The following is a 17,913-nucleotide window of genomic DNA, read 5'->3' as shown; positions in this document are numbered from 1 at the left end:
AGAAAAAGAAAACTGCATCTAATTTGTCTGAATAGTTTTTATCTTATCAATACAGTGGAACTCAGATTCAACAAGCTCAGATTCGACGAGAACTCGGATTCAACGAAAGGAGATGGATTCCGTAGGGTTTTTTTCTTCTTTAAAATCAATGATAATAACTTGGATTTAACGAACACTTAAATCTGCAAGCTCGTATTCAGCGAGGTCGTTTCCAGTGTGAACAGGCCCCACAGACGTGGCTTCACTAATTTTTCTCCCACAACGAACTTTATCTGTTCCCATCGTGAACCATTACTCACTTAGCCGATTGCATGCGACCAATCAATGGCCTTCTTTCATACCAACACATGCGTAGTTGGCAAGCCCACGAGCCTACTCTAACATTTGCTAGGGCCGGATAGGCGGCCTGCACATGTGTGACTGTGTGTGCGTGTCCGGGTGGGCATCATCGGTGCGAGCGTGGAACGTCGCAGATACAAACATGTCAGTCTTTTTTCCACCAGGCAACTGATCAATATTACAATGATAAGTTAGTCTTGACGTCGATCTGCATAATGAATTGTGAGCTCGTCTATGGAATCAAAAGTTGCCGTATGCTAGCTCTACACTGCAACACAACTTTTTGGCAAACAATTGAGATGACACAGGCCTGCATTTGAATGAATCAGTCTTTTTTTGTAACCGGAAAACATCGGAGACATTGATCGATAAAGCGCACCCCATAAATACATGGGATTCGGCCACTGGGCTGGCAGAGCAACCTGTAAATACACGGCAATAGGCTCAAGTGAGTTAATGAATAAGTAGAATAGTGAATGTATCATGACAACAAAGTAGTGAAAGGAATATCGCCGTACAATCTTCAAAAATAAATATTCCCATCTTTCAGCCCTTCACTCCAAAGTCATCTGCAAACTTTTCCAGGTTGCTGAGGTCCTGGCTGTTGACAGATGGCTTCGTGTTCCCCACAGCAGCCAACATGTCCTCCTGGAATAGCACACAGACAAGAATATTGCATTGTTTTCATTTTGTACTATGAAAAATATTTTATAACAAAGTCTAAGTGTTTTTACTCCCCCATCAACACAATTTGATGGCATCGTGGTGAAATCAGGCGCTCGTCAAAATAATGAAATCGAAGAAAAAGGCCTTTTTCCTCCAGTTGGCAATTTTTTTCGAATTTTTGTTTTTTGGCTCAACACCTTTTATGTCAATATAAAAATACATTTTACTCAAAAATGTTGATTAATAATGGCACAAGATATGTAAATTTTCAGTTTTCAAGGACTCTCAAGCTATAAACGTTTCCAGTCTTTGGTGGCCATTTTCTCGCAAATTTTACCTAAGAAAACAGGCTACCCCCCTACTTTTTTAAATCGCAAATATCTCGACTTCTATTAACATAGAAGGGTATTTTTTTTCACTGACAGTGAAAGACAAATAAACAAACTTTAAGATTATACCAATAACTCCATATGCCAAAAAGTTGATGAGCGCCTGATTCCACCACGTCGTGACACATTTGGATAATTTAGGAGGCAGGCTTCTACAGAGTCAGTCAGGGACAAAATAGGCTGAGAGGGATACAACACCCCAGCAGAAAGACTGAGAACCTTAATAGGAATTCTCCCCATTCGGGAATAGAACAGGGGCCTCCTGCATACGACGGAAAAGCACCTAACCACTACACCACAGATGCTGGTAAGTTTGTATTTTTGCTGGGTGTCCCTTACATCCATGTTTTGTGGTCACCTATGGCTACTCAGAATCACCAAAACAACAAGTACATTCCTGACGCACTGAGGGGGCTCTCGCTGCATAGAGGTTAAGGTGTTCTCCTCTCATTCAAAGGTCGCGGGTTCAAATCCGGGTAGCGACCGAAAAATGTTTTTCTCTAAAATTGTCTCCTTTCACCTCCTTTCCTGCTCTCTAGCAATGTTCTGTAGTCTGCTTTCGTTTCCATTTTCTACCCTCACCCCCTCACCTCCTTTGCCCCCTCCTCTGGGCTTCTGACTCTTTCTACAGCATTTTTCCTCCTACTCCTTGGCCCCTTCTTACTGCTGTCTTTCAGCCACACCCGTGATCTTCTGGTAGGAAAGATCTACACCTAGCATTCTTGGACAAGGGCGAAAAATCTCGGAGGCCCCGTCAGCAAGTTGCGCCCGTTAAAAATCCCTTAGAGGTCTAAAATCGATAAGAGTAGGCTTCAGCCGCTACCAAAGCAAAATTCAAAATTTCCTACCAACTGAAAATGTTTAACGTGTCCCGCACGCTCGTATGACCTTATGCAGTTGCGAGCGTCGTAAAACACAGATGGAACAGTCTGCTTTTCAAAACTTTCACCCACTGTCATAAGATCCATTGCGATCAAAACAGAAAGCTGAAAATTTGCGCGAAACAAATTATTTCACCCACACTTCATTATTGCACATTTGTGTGAACGTACAGAATAGCAAGTAGCAAGCTAGTTCAGCACATTTGATTGACAGCTTAAGACGTGAATCATTCTTAATTGTATCAAAATAAGAACTATATGATGTATAAAAAAGAAGTCTATCAGACTTCATGGTTAAGAACAAAGTGCACAGTGAGCCCACACTCGAGCACTTCAGAATGATATAATTGTAGTCCACTTCAGTTTGACACGTTGGCTTCTAAACCTACTGACGTACTGACAAATAGAGATATACTCTCTCAGATAGGGTGGCAGTATAAAATCCATAATCAAAACTTAAAAAACACCCAGGTACTTCAATATTTCAGAAAAGAGTACAAAATGTCTCGAAAAGAACACAAAATATCTAGAAAAGAGTATGAAATGTAAAAAATTTATTCCAACACTAAACTAAAGGCACTAGACACTCAGACAGGTATTCAATTCTTTCTTTCTTCTCAACATGTTAAACATTCCACTTTCTTACCATTGTTACTTGTGGTTCTAGAAGTTTCTCCGTGGGCACATCCACCCAGCTCATTTCTAATGCTCCCCTGGAAGAACTTGAGCAAGGGGTCAGAAGGTCAGAATCAGTAACTTCAGGATTTTCCCGTGAGGGCCCCGTCACCTTGAAAAAAAAGAAAAGAAAATTGTAAAAAAGAAATTTTTAACAAGAAGAAAAAAACTCGAAACATGAAATATCTATGAATACTGTGAAATCGACCTAAAAATCAAATTCAAAAGAAACATTTTTATTCTTATTTATTTTTTCAGCAAATATGAAACCTTAGGGTTAGGGCATTTTATTCGCTATTTTCAATATATGTGAGACATTTGGGTGAAATCAGGGACTTGTCAAAATAATGAAATCAAAGAAAGCGACATTATTCTCAGTCCATTTTTTTAAGTCGTCGGGAATAGTCAGTTCCCCATATATCCATCTCTATTTTGGTTTATTCCTCTATGTTCCATTCAACCCCACAATCCCCTGTCATCCAATCAGTCATACCATTCGCTTTTCCACTGGTCAACGCCTTGTCTACACCAGTTTACACTCTGTCTACACCAGTCTACACTATGTCTACACTATTTCTACTTGTTTTATTTGTTTAAGTAAGTGTTTTATGGCACTCGCAACAGCATAAGGTCATTTGAGCGCCAGAAGAATAGAGGTGTTACTAGAGAGAAACAAATATAAAAAAGAAGAAGGGGAGAAAAGGATGATAGATGTTTGATAGGAAAGAAGAAGCAAACCATACCAGAGCACCCGCCAACCACCCATACTATTTCTACACTCTGTCTACACTCTGTCTCCACCAGTCTACACTCTGTCCGCACCAGTCCACACTTTGTCTCTACTCTGTCTCCACTCTGTCTCTGTCTCCACTCTGTCCACACTATGTCTCCACTCTGTCTCTCTCTCCATTATGTCTACACTCTGTCTCCACTCTGTTCATACTCTGTCTCCATTCTGTCCAAACTCTGTCTCCACTATATCTACACTCTGTCTACACCAGTCTCCATTCCGTCTACACCAGTCTACACCCAGTCTACACTCAGTCCCTACTCTGTCTACACCAGTCTCCATTCTGTCTACACCAGTCTACACCCAGTCTACACTCAGTCCTCACTCTGTCTACACTCAGTCTCCACTCTGTCTCCACTCAGTCCCTACTCTGTCTACACCAGTCCACACTATGTCTACACCAGTCTTCACACCGTCTCCCCCAGTATGTCTTGATCACACATAGAGTCAGCTCTCACTTTCTTGAAATGCGTGGCCTCCTGTACTCGCCTCACTGGCTCCATCAGAGCTTCTCTCACCACAGTGCAAATGTCCGCACCTGAGTACCTGGACAACAGGAAAAAACACCCATTATCGGGGAGATAAGGGGTTGTCTTAGACAGTGAGTGGGAAGGGGCCATATGTACAGGTGATTGTCCAAGACAAATGACCGTTTGAGCAGGTTTGACAATATATATTACATATCGCAACAAACAACACAAATGACAAGACAAGTGTATATATCAGAAGACCACTTTTAAAATGGGGACCGTTTATTTATCCACTTTTCTTTGCCTGACACTGATAGTTCAATTCACCACTAATCAAAGTGAAAAAACTCCCTCAACAAACATGACTTAGACAGGGACCAGAGCTCAGTAAATGATTTTCACACTTAGTCTATCTCTATCTCTCTCTCCCTCCCCTTTCTCTCTTTGTTTCTTTCTTTCTCTTTATGGCTGTCTACCTATCTGTTTATCTTCTCCAGCCCTGTATCTCTATATCAGCTCCTATATATATATATATATATATATATATATATATATATATATATATATATATATATATATATATATATATATATATCGTTGCGTGTCACTAAGCCCCCCCCCCCCTTCTCTCTCTCTCTCTCTCTCTCTCTCTCTCTCTCTCTCTCTCTCTCTCTCTCTCTCTCTCTCTCTCTCTCTCTCTCTCTCTCTCTCTCTCTCTCTCTCTCTCTCCCTCTCCCCCCCCTCTCTCTCTCTCTCTATATATATATATATAATATATATATATCCCTCTCTCTCTCCCTCTCTCTCTCTCTCTCTCTCTCTCTCTCTCTCTCTCTCTCTCTCTCTCTCTCTCTCTCTCTCTCTCTCTCTCTCTCTCTCTCTCTCTCTACCTCCCTCTCTCTCACTCTTCCACTATAGCAAGACGGTAAGTTATCCATCAAAAGCACGTCTTTTTTTTTAAAGAGAACTGGAAATTCTTTAAGTTTCTTACACACCCTTTAGTAATTTTCCCCAGCTTCTGAAAGTCTTTGTCTTTCAGTGAGTTAGGTGTTGTTCCGAGATGTATCTGGAACATGTCAGCTCTCGGTACAGCCTCAGGGAGGGGGATATAAATCCTTTTCTCAAATCTGGCGAACAAAAAAAATTAAGGTAAAAAGTGAACATGATAAATAACAACAACAATAATAATGATAATAATAATAGTTGCCCTATATGGGCTGGGGAGCTGGGTGGGGAGGGGAGGGGAAGAGAGTTGGAGATGTATGCACAACATATTTTTGAGTGGTAGCTAAAGTGGGGCCCGCTTAAACTGAAATCTACGGGACCTAGAGGTTACTCACATAGAAGAAAAACAAATCAGGGATTTTCTTTACTTTCGGTTTATCGCGGTTTTTGGATGAACCGTGTTTGGTTTCAGTGGACTGTATTATAAACTCAAAATTTATTTTCTGAATGTAAATAATGAAAAACACCATTTTGAGATGGGTACTACAAAATCATTGTTGCAATTATCATTATAATACCAATAATCAACCAATACAGTGTCAGCTGAATAACAAGAGAAGAACAGGAATTTAACATATTGCAACCTCAGTGGTTTCTTGTCCTATCTCCATTTTTAATAACAGTGAAAATAGTTCATAACAAAGAGTGAGCTTAAGAAGAAGTAAAATTTTAATTGTTTAAAAAAAATGGAGATACGACTAGAAAGCACTGAGGTCGCGATATGTATATCTGAAAGGACAGATTCAAGGCACAACACTCAAGGTGGAGTGTGAACATAGTTGCACTGAGAGTTAACCGCTTCACTGCTGCTCGGCGTACGGTGTACATAAAAAATCTGGCCCTCCTTTGCGCTGCAGACTCACAGTGTACGCCCTGCAATATCGCTATTTTGTTTCGTTGCCTACTCATCCGATAATAGCAAATTTAGTATCGAAAGTGGGTTCCCCTGGAAGCTCTTCTATTCCTGAGTTAGAGAAGCTTTAGTTTGCCCTAATTAGACCAACAATGACCTAAATAGCGTGAATTATAGCGTCACTCTCTCACCATAGTTCTAGCCTCTTACTCTAGCTCCAAACTATGGCTGATCATTCATGATGTATGCTCACAACGTATCAAGCTATCAACGAAAATTTTGCTGCTGCAGATAGTGATTCATTCATTTTCCTTTTAAATGTTATAGACATTGTTAAGCGTTTGATACATTGCCACAGAGTAAATAGCACTTTCAAAGGACCACCAGTTTGAATTGCTCTACCTGGAAAATAGGTCAGCATAGGGCAGGGAATATAGGTCAGCAGTGAAGGGGTTAATGACAATGCGTGAAATCTGACGAGAGAAAACCTGTCTCAAGGACGACTCATACCTTCTACGTATAGCCGAGTCCAGAGACCAGGGAATGTTTGTCGCCCCGAGGACCAAAATGCCGTCGTTGTTGTGACCCACACCTTGCATCTGGACCAAGAATTCCGTCTTGACTCTCCGAGCCGACTCAGATTCGTTGTCATTCCGAGACCCACACAGGGCATCCACTTCATCGACAAAGATGATACTCGGTTTGTGCTTGCGGGCCATTTGAAACAGTGATTTCACTAACCTGGGGGGGGAATTATTGGAAGTGCAATCAAACCTAATCTAACAGTAACCAGTTCAAGACAACCACCTGCACAAACGGCCACTTCACATTGCCCCTCTTGCTTTTTTTTTAAACATTAAAATAGCACTGTGTAAGACAGCAACCTAAACTAAACACCTAATGTTACAGCGTCAGTGTCCGGTAATGCAAAGCTGAAGGGGAAACTGTGCACCGAATTATGACCTCTTTGGAGAGGTGAAATTGACAAATCCTTCCTGAGATAAGACTTTTTTCAGTAGGCTTACATCAAACACACTTTGCTTTTTAAAAAAAAGCAGTATTAACTTTCACCCTGAGAACCGAAGAAGTCACAATTCCTTCACTTTCCATCACAGAATATTGAGCACAGCCTCCCCCCCCCTCCCCCCTCAACTGAATGCTAAGACAGAGAACCAGCACCTTTTCCTCTTGAGAATATCAATGTTGTCTTCCCCCACATACACACACCTCAGCAGAAATAACAAACCACTCACTAGCACTGGACCAAATAGAAAAAGCCCCTTGCATTGCTGGATAAATCAACTCCACCAATAAAAGACGACCAAAAAGATAAATCAAGAATTTAAAGCACAACAGACACCAGATAGTTACTATGAGCTGTCCCGCCAAGAACAAGTGATTATATTCTGACTAAGAACACAACACATAAGACTGAGACAACATATGTACAGATGTTTTAAACTAGTACAATCACCAAAATGCCAGTGTGGAGAGGCGGACCAAACTGTGGAACACATCTTTCAGCACTATAAGACACACATGGCCCTGAGACAGGAAACATGGCCAACCCCACTGACACTACAAGAGAAGCTATACGGGCCGACAGATGGACTGAGCAGGACGGCCCAATATATACGACAGATACCGGACTTCAAGTGTCAATGCGGTTGAAAAGAAGAAGAAGATAAATCAAGACAAGCAACTGATATCTATCTTCATACAAATATTTTTTAATGTTAAGTCAAGGTACTGTGTATCACTACCAAAATTTGATTAAGCTCCCTTAGAATTATATCAACTCACAAAATATAAAAAAAATTGACAGTGCGCAAGACTTACCTTTCACTCTCTCCAACATATTTTGACATTATATCGGCAGATGAGATGGAGAAAAAAGTGGAGTTGTTGGCCTCGGTTGCCACGGCCTGTGCCAAATTGGACTTCCCAGTTCCTGGAGGCTTTGAAATAAAATGCATAATCAATCACTACTAGTTCCAAACCATACTGGTCTCAGTAAAAAGAAAGTTTTTTTACGTTTCACAAAAACAAGATAATTCTTTAAGTTTAAGCAAATAAGAAAAGACCAAAAAAATTACACATTTAAGCTGCTCATATACAACACTCAGTAGGCCAATTAGACTCTGATCGGGACATTACTTTGTTCAAAGATGACATGTAAGCAAATACATATGTAAGAAAATACCGTAATACATTTGTACAACTAAGTCCATGTGTAGCTACACTTATAAGTGTTTTTATTGTTTGTTTTTTTTTTCAGATGAGCTAAGGTATGAGAGAAAAATTAAAACATTTCTGAAACCATAGTTAATTTATTGACATGTTCTACTGGGACGGACTCTGACTCTGTAAGCCATGACAAAAACAATCTTTATTTCCCCAAAACAGCTGTAAAAAAAAACTTGTTTAAAAAGCAAAGAGAATCTTCTCTTACAACAAAGGAGAAGAAATAGCTCAGAGCACAAACTGTTAGTTAAAACTTACTCCAAATAGAAGAATAGCTTTGTAGGGCTTTCTTTGACCTGGAAAACGAAAAACAAAAACAAAGTCAGGAAAATTGAACTGAGCGGAGCAGTTGAATTCTTTTAAGTGAGTACATTCAAAATGTTTGCCATGTTTGTTTTTTTTATAGAGCAAGGAAACTTCCAAATCCTTATTTGACGACTGATGATTTTATTCATTACTGCTCATCTACTTCAGCTCTGAAGAAGGTCAAATCGGTGCAACATAGTCATTGAGCTTCATCTTACAGATTGCACCCCCCTCCCCCCTACCCTTCTCCTCTCAGCAAGCGTGGGATAATTTGGCGGTTGGGTTGGGGTGGGAGGGGGTGGGCGATTGGCCTTGCTGCAGGACCAGTACAGAAGGTTCAACTTAACAAAATTTCATTGATGTTAAGAAAAGCATGAAAACACTTGATAACATTACACTAACCATAATCGTATACCCCATAAGAAACAAGATAGCATACCTGTGAACAACTGAGGAAATTTAACAGGAAGAATAACTGTTTCTTTCAAAGATGCTTTCGCTTTCTCCAGACCAGCAATATCTGACCATTTGACATTAGGCCGGATCATCATGATAGCTCCTGTGACATAGAACCAGGCAGTCAGTAAAAAATCATCATAGAATCAGGCAGTCAGGAAAAATTATCGCTATAAATACATTTAGGTTCATACAATCTAGCATGCATATTGTAAAATAACCACCTGGTGGAACACGCACATAGCATGTACATAGGGAAACACGCATATAGCAAAACAGTGAAACAAGCATATAGTCAGCAGGTCTGATTTTCAGCTCCTGGATGTATTTTTACAAGTTATATTCTTTGACTTTGAAATGCATGTATAAGGGCAAAATTTGTACATAATGAAAAGATTTCCATGTCCCACTTATTTCATTATATGCAAGTTAGACTGTAATTGCACAAAGACTAAAAAAAAATTAAAAATCAGTTTGAACATCTTAAAATCAAAAAGCCTCAAAATTAACTAAGCAATTTCAACAACACAGATAAATACAAGTATTAATTGTCATTCTAAATCACTGGAATTATTTTGCAGTCCAAAGACAGAGCTACGTAACAGCACATTTCATGGCTTAAATGAACAAACTTGTGACGTGTAGCTTTTCTAAAGTTATGAATGATAGTTCTACACATGTCCTATAGTTGTGTGAAAATGTTAAAAGGTCACATTGCCATGGACAACAGGACTGAAATCAGTCACTTATATAGTTTGACCAGTTTTTAGTTTTAGTAGAGGTTTTACGGCGCTCGCAACTGCATAAGGTCACATGAGCGCCAGTACTATTTCAGGTGCAGCTACATTCTCCTGCCTGTGACACAAGAAGAGAGTGAGCAAAACTAAGGGAAGCTTAGGGCTTTTCATGGACGTCTTCACTCCAGTGTTTGTTTGACAAGAGCTTTGTGCACAGTGCACACCATCACAGGCAATATAACACTGGGAGATAACTGGAGATAATATCATTTTCTAAACCTCTGCAGAGAAGAAGCAATAATAAGTGTGGCCTGTCTTACCTGATATCTGGGCTTCATACTTGGAAAACTCTTTGTCATCATTGTATGTGTTATCATTGGGTGCAGCCCTTTCAGGAGTTCTGGGAATGAACATAAGGAGTAATGTTGTTTAAAGTAGAAAGGTCGATACAAATAAAAGGATGAATAATTTCTTAACTTGACTCACATCTCACTGAAATATCGGCTGACTAGAAAATCAAATTGTTGCAAAAATCCTGAATTACAAATACTTAAATACAAGTTTTTGTATATTCGTTCATAAGTATTTCATTGGTTCAGTAACAACATAACACCTTCATGGTGAGTGGGACCTTGAACCCATTAAAAATATATATTTGTGGGTTGGGATATGTATGTAAAATTCAACTACCCCTCAAATCTAGCTTGGAAAGTGCCCAGAGTGAGAGAAAAAAAATGGATGTAAAATCAATCAATGGAGACATACGTACCCTCCTGGAACATCCTTAGGTTCTCCGGCATCTTTGGCGGCATCAGACGATTCTGCTTGTGAACAACTGCTGGGGACGGCCGTTTTGCTTTTGGATTTACAGTCCAGGTAACTCTGAATTCTCTCTGCTCTTTTTAGATAATCTGTGCACTTTGAACGAATGCTTTCCTTGGCTGATTCACTTGAAGCTTCATCTGTTAAGACAGGAATGAAACATACTTAAATGACTGCAGTAAATATAACAAGATTGATGACTTTTTTATGATTAAATAGATGAAAACAGTGCGAAAATGATGAGAAGGGAGGGAAATGAAAGAAAAAGTGAGTTTGGGCTGCTTTCTCAGTATCAAGTCTTTTTGAGTCACAACACAGTGGAATCAGTTTTGGGGTGTATTGAGTGATTGGTATCATCATAGGAATAGAGTATGAGGTTATTGATATTATCTTAAAATAAAGTATGTTCATTTGTCTTACTTTATGTGAAAAAAACATCCATCTATCATGAATACAAGTTGAAATATTTGCAACAGACGGAGTGGGGTTGCCTGGTGTCAGAGGTAAAGTTAGTGAAATAATGGCTGCCAAAGTTTCGTTACTTCCAGAACTTGAGAGTCTTTGGAAACTTCTAATTTACATTTTTTGTGCCTTTGATCAACCCTTTTCTGTAAATCCACACAAAATGTGTTTTTAAATGGACATAAAAGGGGGTCCTGCCCCCCCTCAAATTGGATAAAAATAGTCCAAAGAGTGTAAAATGTTGGTTTCTTCAATTTCATTATTTTGATGAGCTGATTTTATATCAGCATATACCACACTCATAGATCTCTACACTGACAGCATCAGACTTGAGTAGGGCTAATTTTGTTGTCAAAATACACATGTATGTGTTTGTTTCATAAATGTGACAGATTTTCAGTCAATTTTGTCGGTCATCCAGTTTTATAGTCATATTGCAGTTTTTATGTGTTTTCTACACTTTTGGAAGCTTTTACAATATTTAAAATTTTGAGCATAAAACTTTGAACATCATTTCTACACATGACCTTCCACTCAAACAATTTTGAGGGGCTCTCATGACCTAGAGGTTAAGGTGTTCGCCTCTCATTTAAAGGTAATGGGTTCGAATCCGGGTATAGCAACGAAAACATTTTCTTCTGTAAAATAGTCTCCTTTCACCTCCTTTCCTGCTCTCTAACAATGTTCTGTCATCTACTTTTGTCTCCACCTTCTGCCCCCACCCCCTCACCTCCTTTGCCCTCTCCTCTGGGCTCCTGCGACTCTTTCTGCAGCCTTTCTACAGCTTTTGGCTCCTTTTTACTGCCGTCTTTAAGACATACCCCTGATCTTTTGGTAGGTAAATTCTATGCCGCTAGCCTTCTCGACAAGGGTAAAAAATCTCGGAGGTCCAGTGTGCGCAAGTTGCACACGTTAAAGATCCCTTGGTGGCCCAGATCCATAGGCTTCAGCCACCATCTGGGCAAAATTCAAAATTTCCTATCAACTGAAAATATTTGGTGTGTCCCGCATGCTAACAATTCATATATATGACCTTATGCAGTTGTGAGTGCTGTAAAACACCCAAAAACAAACCCCCCAAAAAACAAAATTTTTCAATTTCCCAAAGTCAAAACCACAATAAAGCCTCTAGCAACATCCATCTCAGACTCACACTTTATGGCGTGCATAAAGTACTGCACAGCAATCTTGTAGCAGCTCAGCGCTTCCTTGTAGTTTTTCTTTTTGTCCTCCTCCGTCGCCTTCTTGGTGATGTATATGGCTTTCTATGAACACAAACAGTTTACACAGAATTCATGACTTAACCAAAGCACATACAGTTTACATCAATAATAGGCTAAACTTAATGATTATGTAGATCTAAATATAATATAATATATTATATTTCCTATGATTTTCTTTTCTCAAAAAAGACTGAGGGAGAATGAGAACCAGACATATAGACTAGATTAGGCCTATATGTATGTATGAGATTTGAGAAAATCACACACTTGGAAAGTACCGTGGCACTCACGTTAAGTTTGTAAAATTGTTATACTTGGCGTCATAATATTAGGGCTATGATACTGTACAACAAAACTAACATCCAGATATTGGCCTTTCATGCTTCCGCTACTACTGGTTACACAGCGTCTCTGTCTCTGAGAAAACGTCTTTGAAAGTAGATCTAGAATCTAGATTTCTAGATCTAGTCTTTGTCTATAGTAATCTATCTAGATCTAGTACTCTGCACTTTGTCGAAGTTATCCCATCTACGTCGTTGCTTGAACTAAAATAATGATAATCCACAGTATGTTTCGTTCGATCATATGACGGAATAGCAACACTCTAATTATATTTCTTTCGTATTATGTCCCAAATATAGCCCGGGTTCTTCTGATCACGTTCGTTTGAGTCATCGGGGTAAAATTATGAACGGCCGTCAGAAAATGAAAACCCGATTGCTAAACTTAGCAGTAGTACCGAGGGGTGTAACCCAAGACCCAGTAAGACAAGACGGGACAACTCTTCTTTACGTCATGTGACAAGCACAGGCCCCTCCCACTTTGCCAGATGCGCGTATAACTCGCTGGGCTGGCGATAGTTTACATTGGTTACAATGCAAGGCTACTGATCATCTCGGGCGGTATGTCTAGCCCAGGCCTACTAAAATTAAAATATTTTAGCCCAGAGAAAGTATTTAATTAATAAACATAGCCTATCTAGATCGAGATCTAGAAACTAGGATCTAGATCTAGATCTAGATTTAGATTCTAGGATCTAGATATATCTAGATCTAGATCTAGATCTATATCTAGATCTAGATCTAGATCTAGATTCTAGTTCTAGAATCTAGGTCTAGATTTTGTTGTGCAACCAGCCAAGAGTGCAGTTCGGAAAGTAGATCTATAATCTAGATCTAATCTAGATCTAGATATAGATTTAGATTCTAGATCTAGGTCCCTAGTGGTTGGCGAATGACCGAAGTGTCAGAAGGGCGACTCTTGACTAGCCTAGGCTAGGCCTAGACTACTTGCCTGTGAATTGGCGGAGACACACTAGATCTATCATGCAACTTGATTCATACTATCATATCAACAGTAGATATAGATCTAGAAATCTAGATCTACTTAAGCTTCTGTGCTTGTTTCAATGGCTTCTTTTTCGGCGCACCTGTACAATTATATGTTCCCGTTTAATGTTTACATGACGGCCATTAGTGTCACGAGGCAGTGAATCTAGAATCTAGATCTAGATTTCTAGATATCTAGGCTAGATCTAGATCTAGATCTAGATATCTAGATTCTATAGATAGCTCCTAAGCTCCGTATAATCTATTTCTAGATCTAGATATCTAGATCTAGAATCTAGATTAGATCTAGATCTATAATTTTAATTCAGTTTAGACATTAGATCTAGATCTAGAATCTAGATACATGTATCTTACAGTATCTATATACCTGTATCTATAATCTAGGCCTAGATCTAGATCTAGATCTAGATCTAAATAAGAAACACCGGGCACTTAGGACTTGCGTGATTTAGTGCAAACGGGACCGTTATTGTACAGGAGTGCTATTAAATTGTTTCTGAACTTCAGTTCATGATAATTGATTCTGAAATTGGGGAACAGCTCGCTGTGTAGGCCTAGTTAATCTAGATCTAGATCTAGAGTCTAGACTCTAGATCCTGCTTGAATAGCTTCAAACAGTCCCACAGCTTCTGACCTTCGTACAAGCAGAAGGAAATATATGGCTTTAGAAAGCCTTCACTTTTGTGGGGCAATTATATAGATTTTAGATTCTCCTTTTTCTCAAAGTCTTAGAATAGCCCCATATGACTGGAGACACTTTCCCAAGAAAGTACCCACTGCTGTATGTGACAACATTTTCAAACTGCACCAGGTAATCTACTTTCAGTGACTTGATGGGGTTAGTCATTGGTGGCTGCTCCTCTTTTTAGACTTTATATTATGAGCACACATACACATAGGTGGTGCAATGTTTGAGTTATATAGGCCTAACTACCTAGAAGCAAAACTGAAAGGAAGTGGTCAATGTCATTTTTACAGTTCATACCAGGACTGGTCAGAGGACTTTATTTATCATTATTAGGCAAAAAGTATGTGCAAAAATCTTGGGGGTAGGGGTAGGATTGTCTCTAGTGATTGCTTTTTTCCTTTGATAGCTGCAAAAAGGTTTACAGATTTGGCATGTTGCTGAATAAATACTTACCACCACCCTTTCAGTTTCCTTGACCAGAATCAAAAGGGCTTGAATTATTTGTATCCAGTCTTTATTAATGCTAGGTAGGGTTTTTGATGTGTGTTTTTTCTGTTTGTTTGTTTGTTTGTTTTATTTTTTATTTTATTTTGGGGGGGTTTCATTGCCATATTTCAAATTGTTTCAACCAACCAATGTTATATTTCAAGAGGGGAATGTGGGGTGAAGTTGGTTTGATACAATGCTTGTAAATTGCAGATGACTTGTTTGTATTTGTAGTGAAGCATTGAAGAAACTGTCAAACCTGCTATGAAAAGGGATGTGGCAGAAACAGATTTATTTGGCAGAGGAATGCCATCCTAGCAGCAACTTAATTGTGGACCAGTACATGAGCTACAACAGCTGCAAAAACAGAATCTTTCAATACATAGAATTATACTATTTGTGAAGAATGGTGTGATGATTTAATCAACACATTATTATGAGTGGCATTTATATAACTATAACATGAACAACAGACACACATGCATCACATTCACTGGCACAGTATAGACAACAAAGTTATAGATTATAGTGACCACTAAAAAAAGAATTTGTTTAGTTTTTCTTCCTCTCAATATTATGCTTTTCTCTAATTAATAGTAGGCCTACTTTATTGAAGGGTTCTCATACTCAGAGTCATAGAGTCTAGTATTGTTGTTCTTTTTATTGTTGTTCATTCTTTGATGTGATATAACTAATAATTATAATCTAAGCATTCCAGAACCATGGATTTGACAGCTTACCCCAGTTAGCCTTTCCAGTGACATAGAGTCTCCATTCTACATGATGTGTATCACTTTGTTTTATTTTGATTTCCAAATGAAATTCAATTTTGTTTTAAAACGTAGGCTGTAGTATAAGTATAAGTATGGGCGCCTATATATTAGTTAGGGCCTACCTTGTTAACAAACACAGTGTGATGAGGTTTTGCTTCTATTATCCAGTATATATAAACATACTTTTAAAAATTTTATAGCTTATTCTTGGCTAGATAAATGAACAAGAATTTTTAAAAAGAAAAATTTACTTGTGAAAATGATGTTTGAGATTGAGGAATTTCCATGTTGTAAAAGAGCATGAGTCTTTCTAGGCCTAAGTCCTTTTGTGGTGGTTTGTTCCTTTCTAGAGTACGGGGATTGGGAACTTTGAACAACACAGGTATGGCTGTATTGCACCTTCAGTTGGTTTACCTTAGCACCAAGAAACTAAGAGTCCGCAAAGTACCCAAGACTCAGAGCAGAGAACTGTCTCAGAAAAGAGACATTCTTGTGACTTGCTCAGCAGATCTTGTCTTCACCCTCGTCTGGCACCTCGGACCGTATCTTTAGTTTTTAAAATATCCAATCTATTGTATAGCCTATTCTGTTAGTAGAGAACAGTTCATTGCAGAGCACCACTGGCTATTCTGTCGTTTTTAAACTGTAATATCTAATGTACTTCTACCGTTTCGTAAACTCCTAGATCTAGAATCTAGATCTAGATCTAAATCTACATCATCATGTCACTGAACATGTTCAACTCACTACCGCTTTCCGTTCATTAAAATCTTTTTTCCCAACTCACTATATTCAAAATGTGAACGAAAACCAGTCAAAATAAATACCAAACAGTTTATATGATTTTTAAAAAACCCAAGGCAAAACTGCCATTATGAAATTCAAAGTAGGTTTAGGCATCTATTTCAGCGTCAGCGAGTTGAACAGTGCGCTCGATCTTTCTTCCTGTTGTTTGTTTACGCTTTAAACGCGCATCTAGTTGGTTACCAAGGGGAGCCAGTTGGAACGAAAATGAGGCTGTTGTCCCGTCTTGTCTTACTGTGTCTTGGATGTAACCCAAGACACAGTAAGACATGTAACCCAAGATGTAACAATTATTTCTTAAAATACAATGTTCAGAACAGGAGTGGTGTCCCCTAGAGGGACCCCAGCTTAATGGGGACCCCTTCTTTTTCTTATTGTTGAGTCTCGGAATGTTGATTTTGAGTTTTGCAACGAACATACCTTTTTCGATGGTCGATGAGCAATCATATAAACTTAAAACTTCAAATGCATAGATTATATACTTTTCGAAAGAAGAAAGGTGGATACTTATCTATACTCTATAGATAGTATTTGTGAAAGTTCGTCACTTTGGCCGCCTAAAACTTCGGAACCACATAACTTTCGAATTTGACAAAATTAAAGATGTTTCAGAATTATTTAAAGGATGCACAGTTCTATTGAGGAGCCTGAAGTCACTAACTGTAGTTTAATTTACAGTTTTTCCTTAGTTTCGTTTAGATCTAATCTTGGGAAAGTCCGTCTTCTAATCTAAGACGCCATTGTAAATCAGTGAGGTTTCCGTTCAATAGTCATGCGCACTGTTTCCACACCTTTGAAATTCTGGGAATGTACAACCACGAAAGCGGAATAGAGAATCAATCTATACATCACCATATCTAACCCTTGTAAAAAAAAAAATTTTATCTCTCAGGATTTATTGCTCCATTCCAGTAGAGTGTAAGTTTTATATAGTAGGCCAATGACTTTTAGTTGATGTCAATGCACCGATCATTCCTTTCACCGAAAGGGGGCCCAGCTGTTTCAATATATTATGGGCATGGTAGTCCATTCAGATAGATTCTATACACAAACATATTGTGTACATGTATTACTCTTTGGTATTACATATCTCTAAAAAGGTGATAACTCTATGACTACATAGCAGAATAATGCAACATTCCAGCAGAAAGACCAAGATACTCCATAGAAATTATCTCCACTCAAGAATCGAACCCTGGTTTCCTATGTGTGACAAGTGAAGCGCCAAACCGCTAATCCAAAGACTCCGATGTATCATGTTTGTTTAAACATTCAGATTTTCCTTTCAGAGAAATGGGGAGATGCGAGGCTGGGCAGGACAGAGATACCCGATGAAAAATTATGTCATATTTCGTAATCAGCGCCTCAAAATTAGCAGTCTTCGCTTTACTAAGCTAAACCGCCAGTTAAAATGCATATTAACAATTTTACTTTGTTGTTGTTGGTGTTATTATTATTCATGGTTTGATATTCCCATTTAACCTTTGACCTGTCT

The 17,913-nt window shown here is 38.8% G+C and overlaps 1 protein-coding gene across 3 annotated transcripts; it reads right to left on the bottom strand.

The window, feature by feature from the left end:
* Positions 1–127: 127 nt before the first annotated feature.
* Positions 128–12,944, bottom strand: LOC101859486 (vacuolar protein sorting-associated protein 4A). Of its 3 annotated transcripts, none has more exons than XM_005099555.3 (12): positions 12,609–12,944; positions 12,249–12,360; positions 10,581–10,773; positions 10,132–10,211; positions 9,058–9,177; positions 8,571–8,608; positions 7,908–8,026; positions 6,579–6,809; positions 5,206–5,337; positions 4,199–4,286; positions 2,922–3,062; positions 128–987 (listed from the first exon to the last, which is right to left on the bottom strand). In XM_005099555.3, the coding sequence occupies exons 2-12, from the start codon at positions 12,262–12,264 to the stop codon at positions 886–888; spliced, it is 1,260 nt and encodes a 419-aa protein (XP_005099612.1). In that variant the 5' UTR covers positions 12,265–12,360; positions 12,609–12,944; the 3' UTR covers positions 128–885. The 3 variants fall into 3 exon arrangements, with proteins under 3 accessions (XP_005099612.1, XP_005099611.1, XP_012938660.1); XM_005099554.3 differs by having other exon boundaries at positions 12,679–12,944; XM_013083206.2 differs by having other exon boundaries at positions 12,821–12,944.
* Positions 12,945–17,913: the final 4,969 nt, after the last annotated feature.

This window comes from Aplysia californica, unplaced genomic scaffold, assembly GCF_000002075.1.
Source record: "Aplysia californica isolate F4 #8 unplaced genomic scaffold, AplCal3.0 scaffold00217, whole genome shotgun sequence".
NCBI lineage: Eukaryota > Metazoa > Mollusca > Gastropoda > Aplysiida > Aplysiidae > Aplysia > Aplysia californica.
The sequence above is the reverse complement of the archived record's forward strand: the minus strand, read 5'-3'. Positions and strand labels throughout refer to the sequence as shown.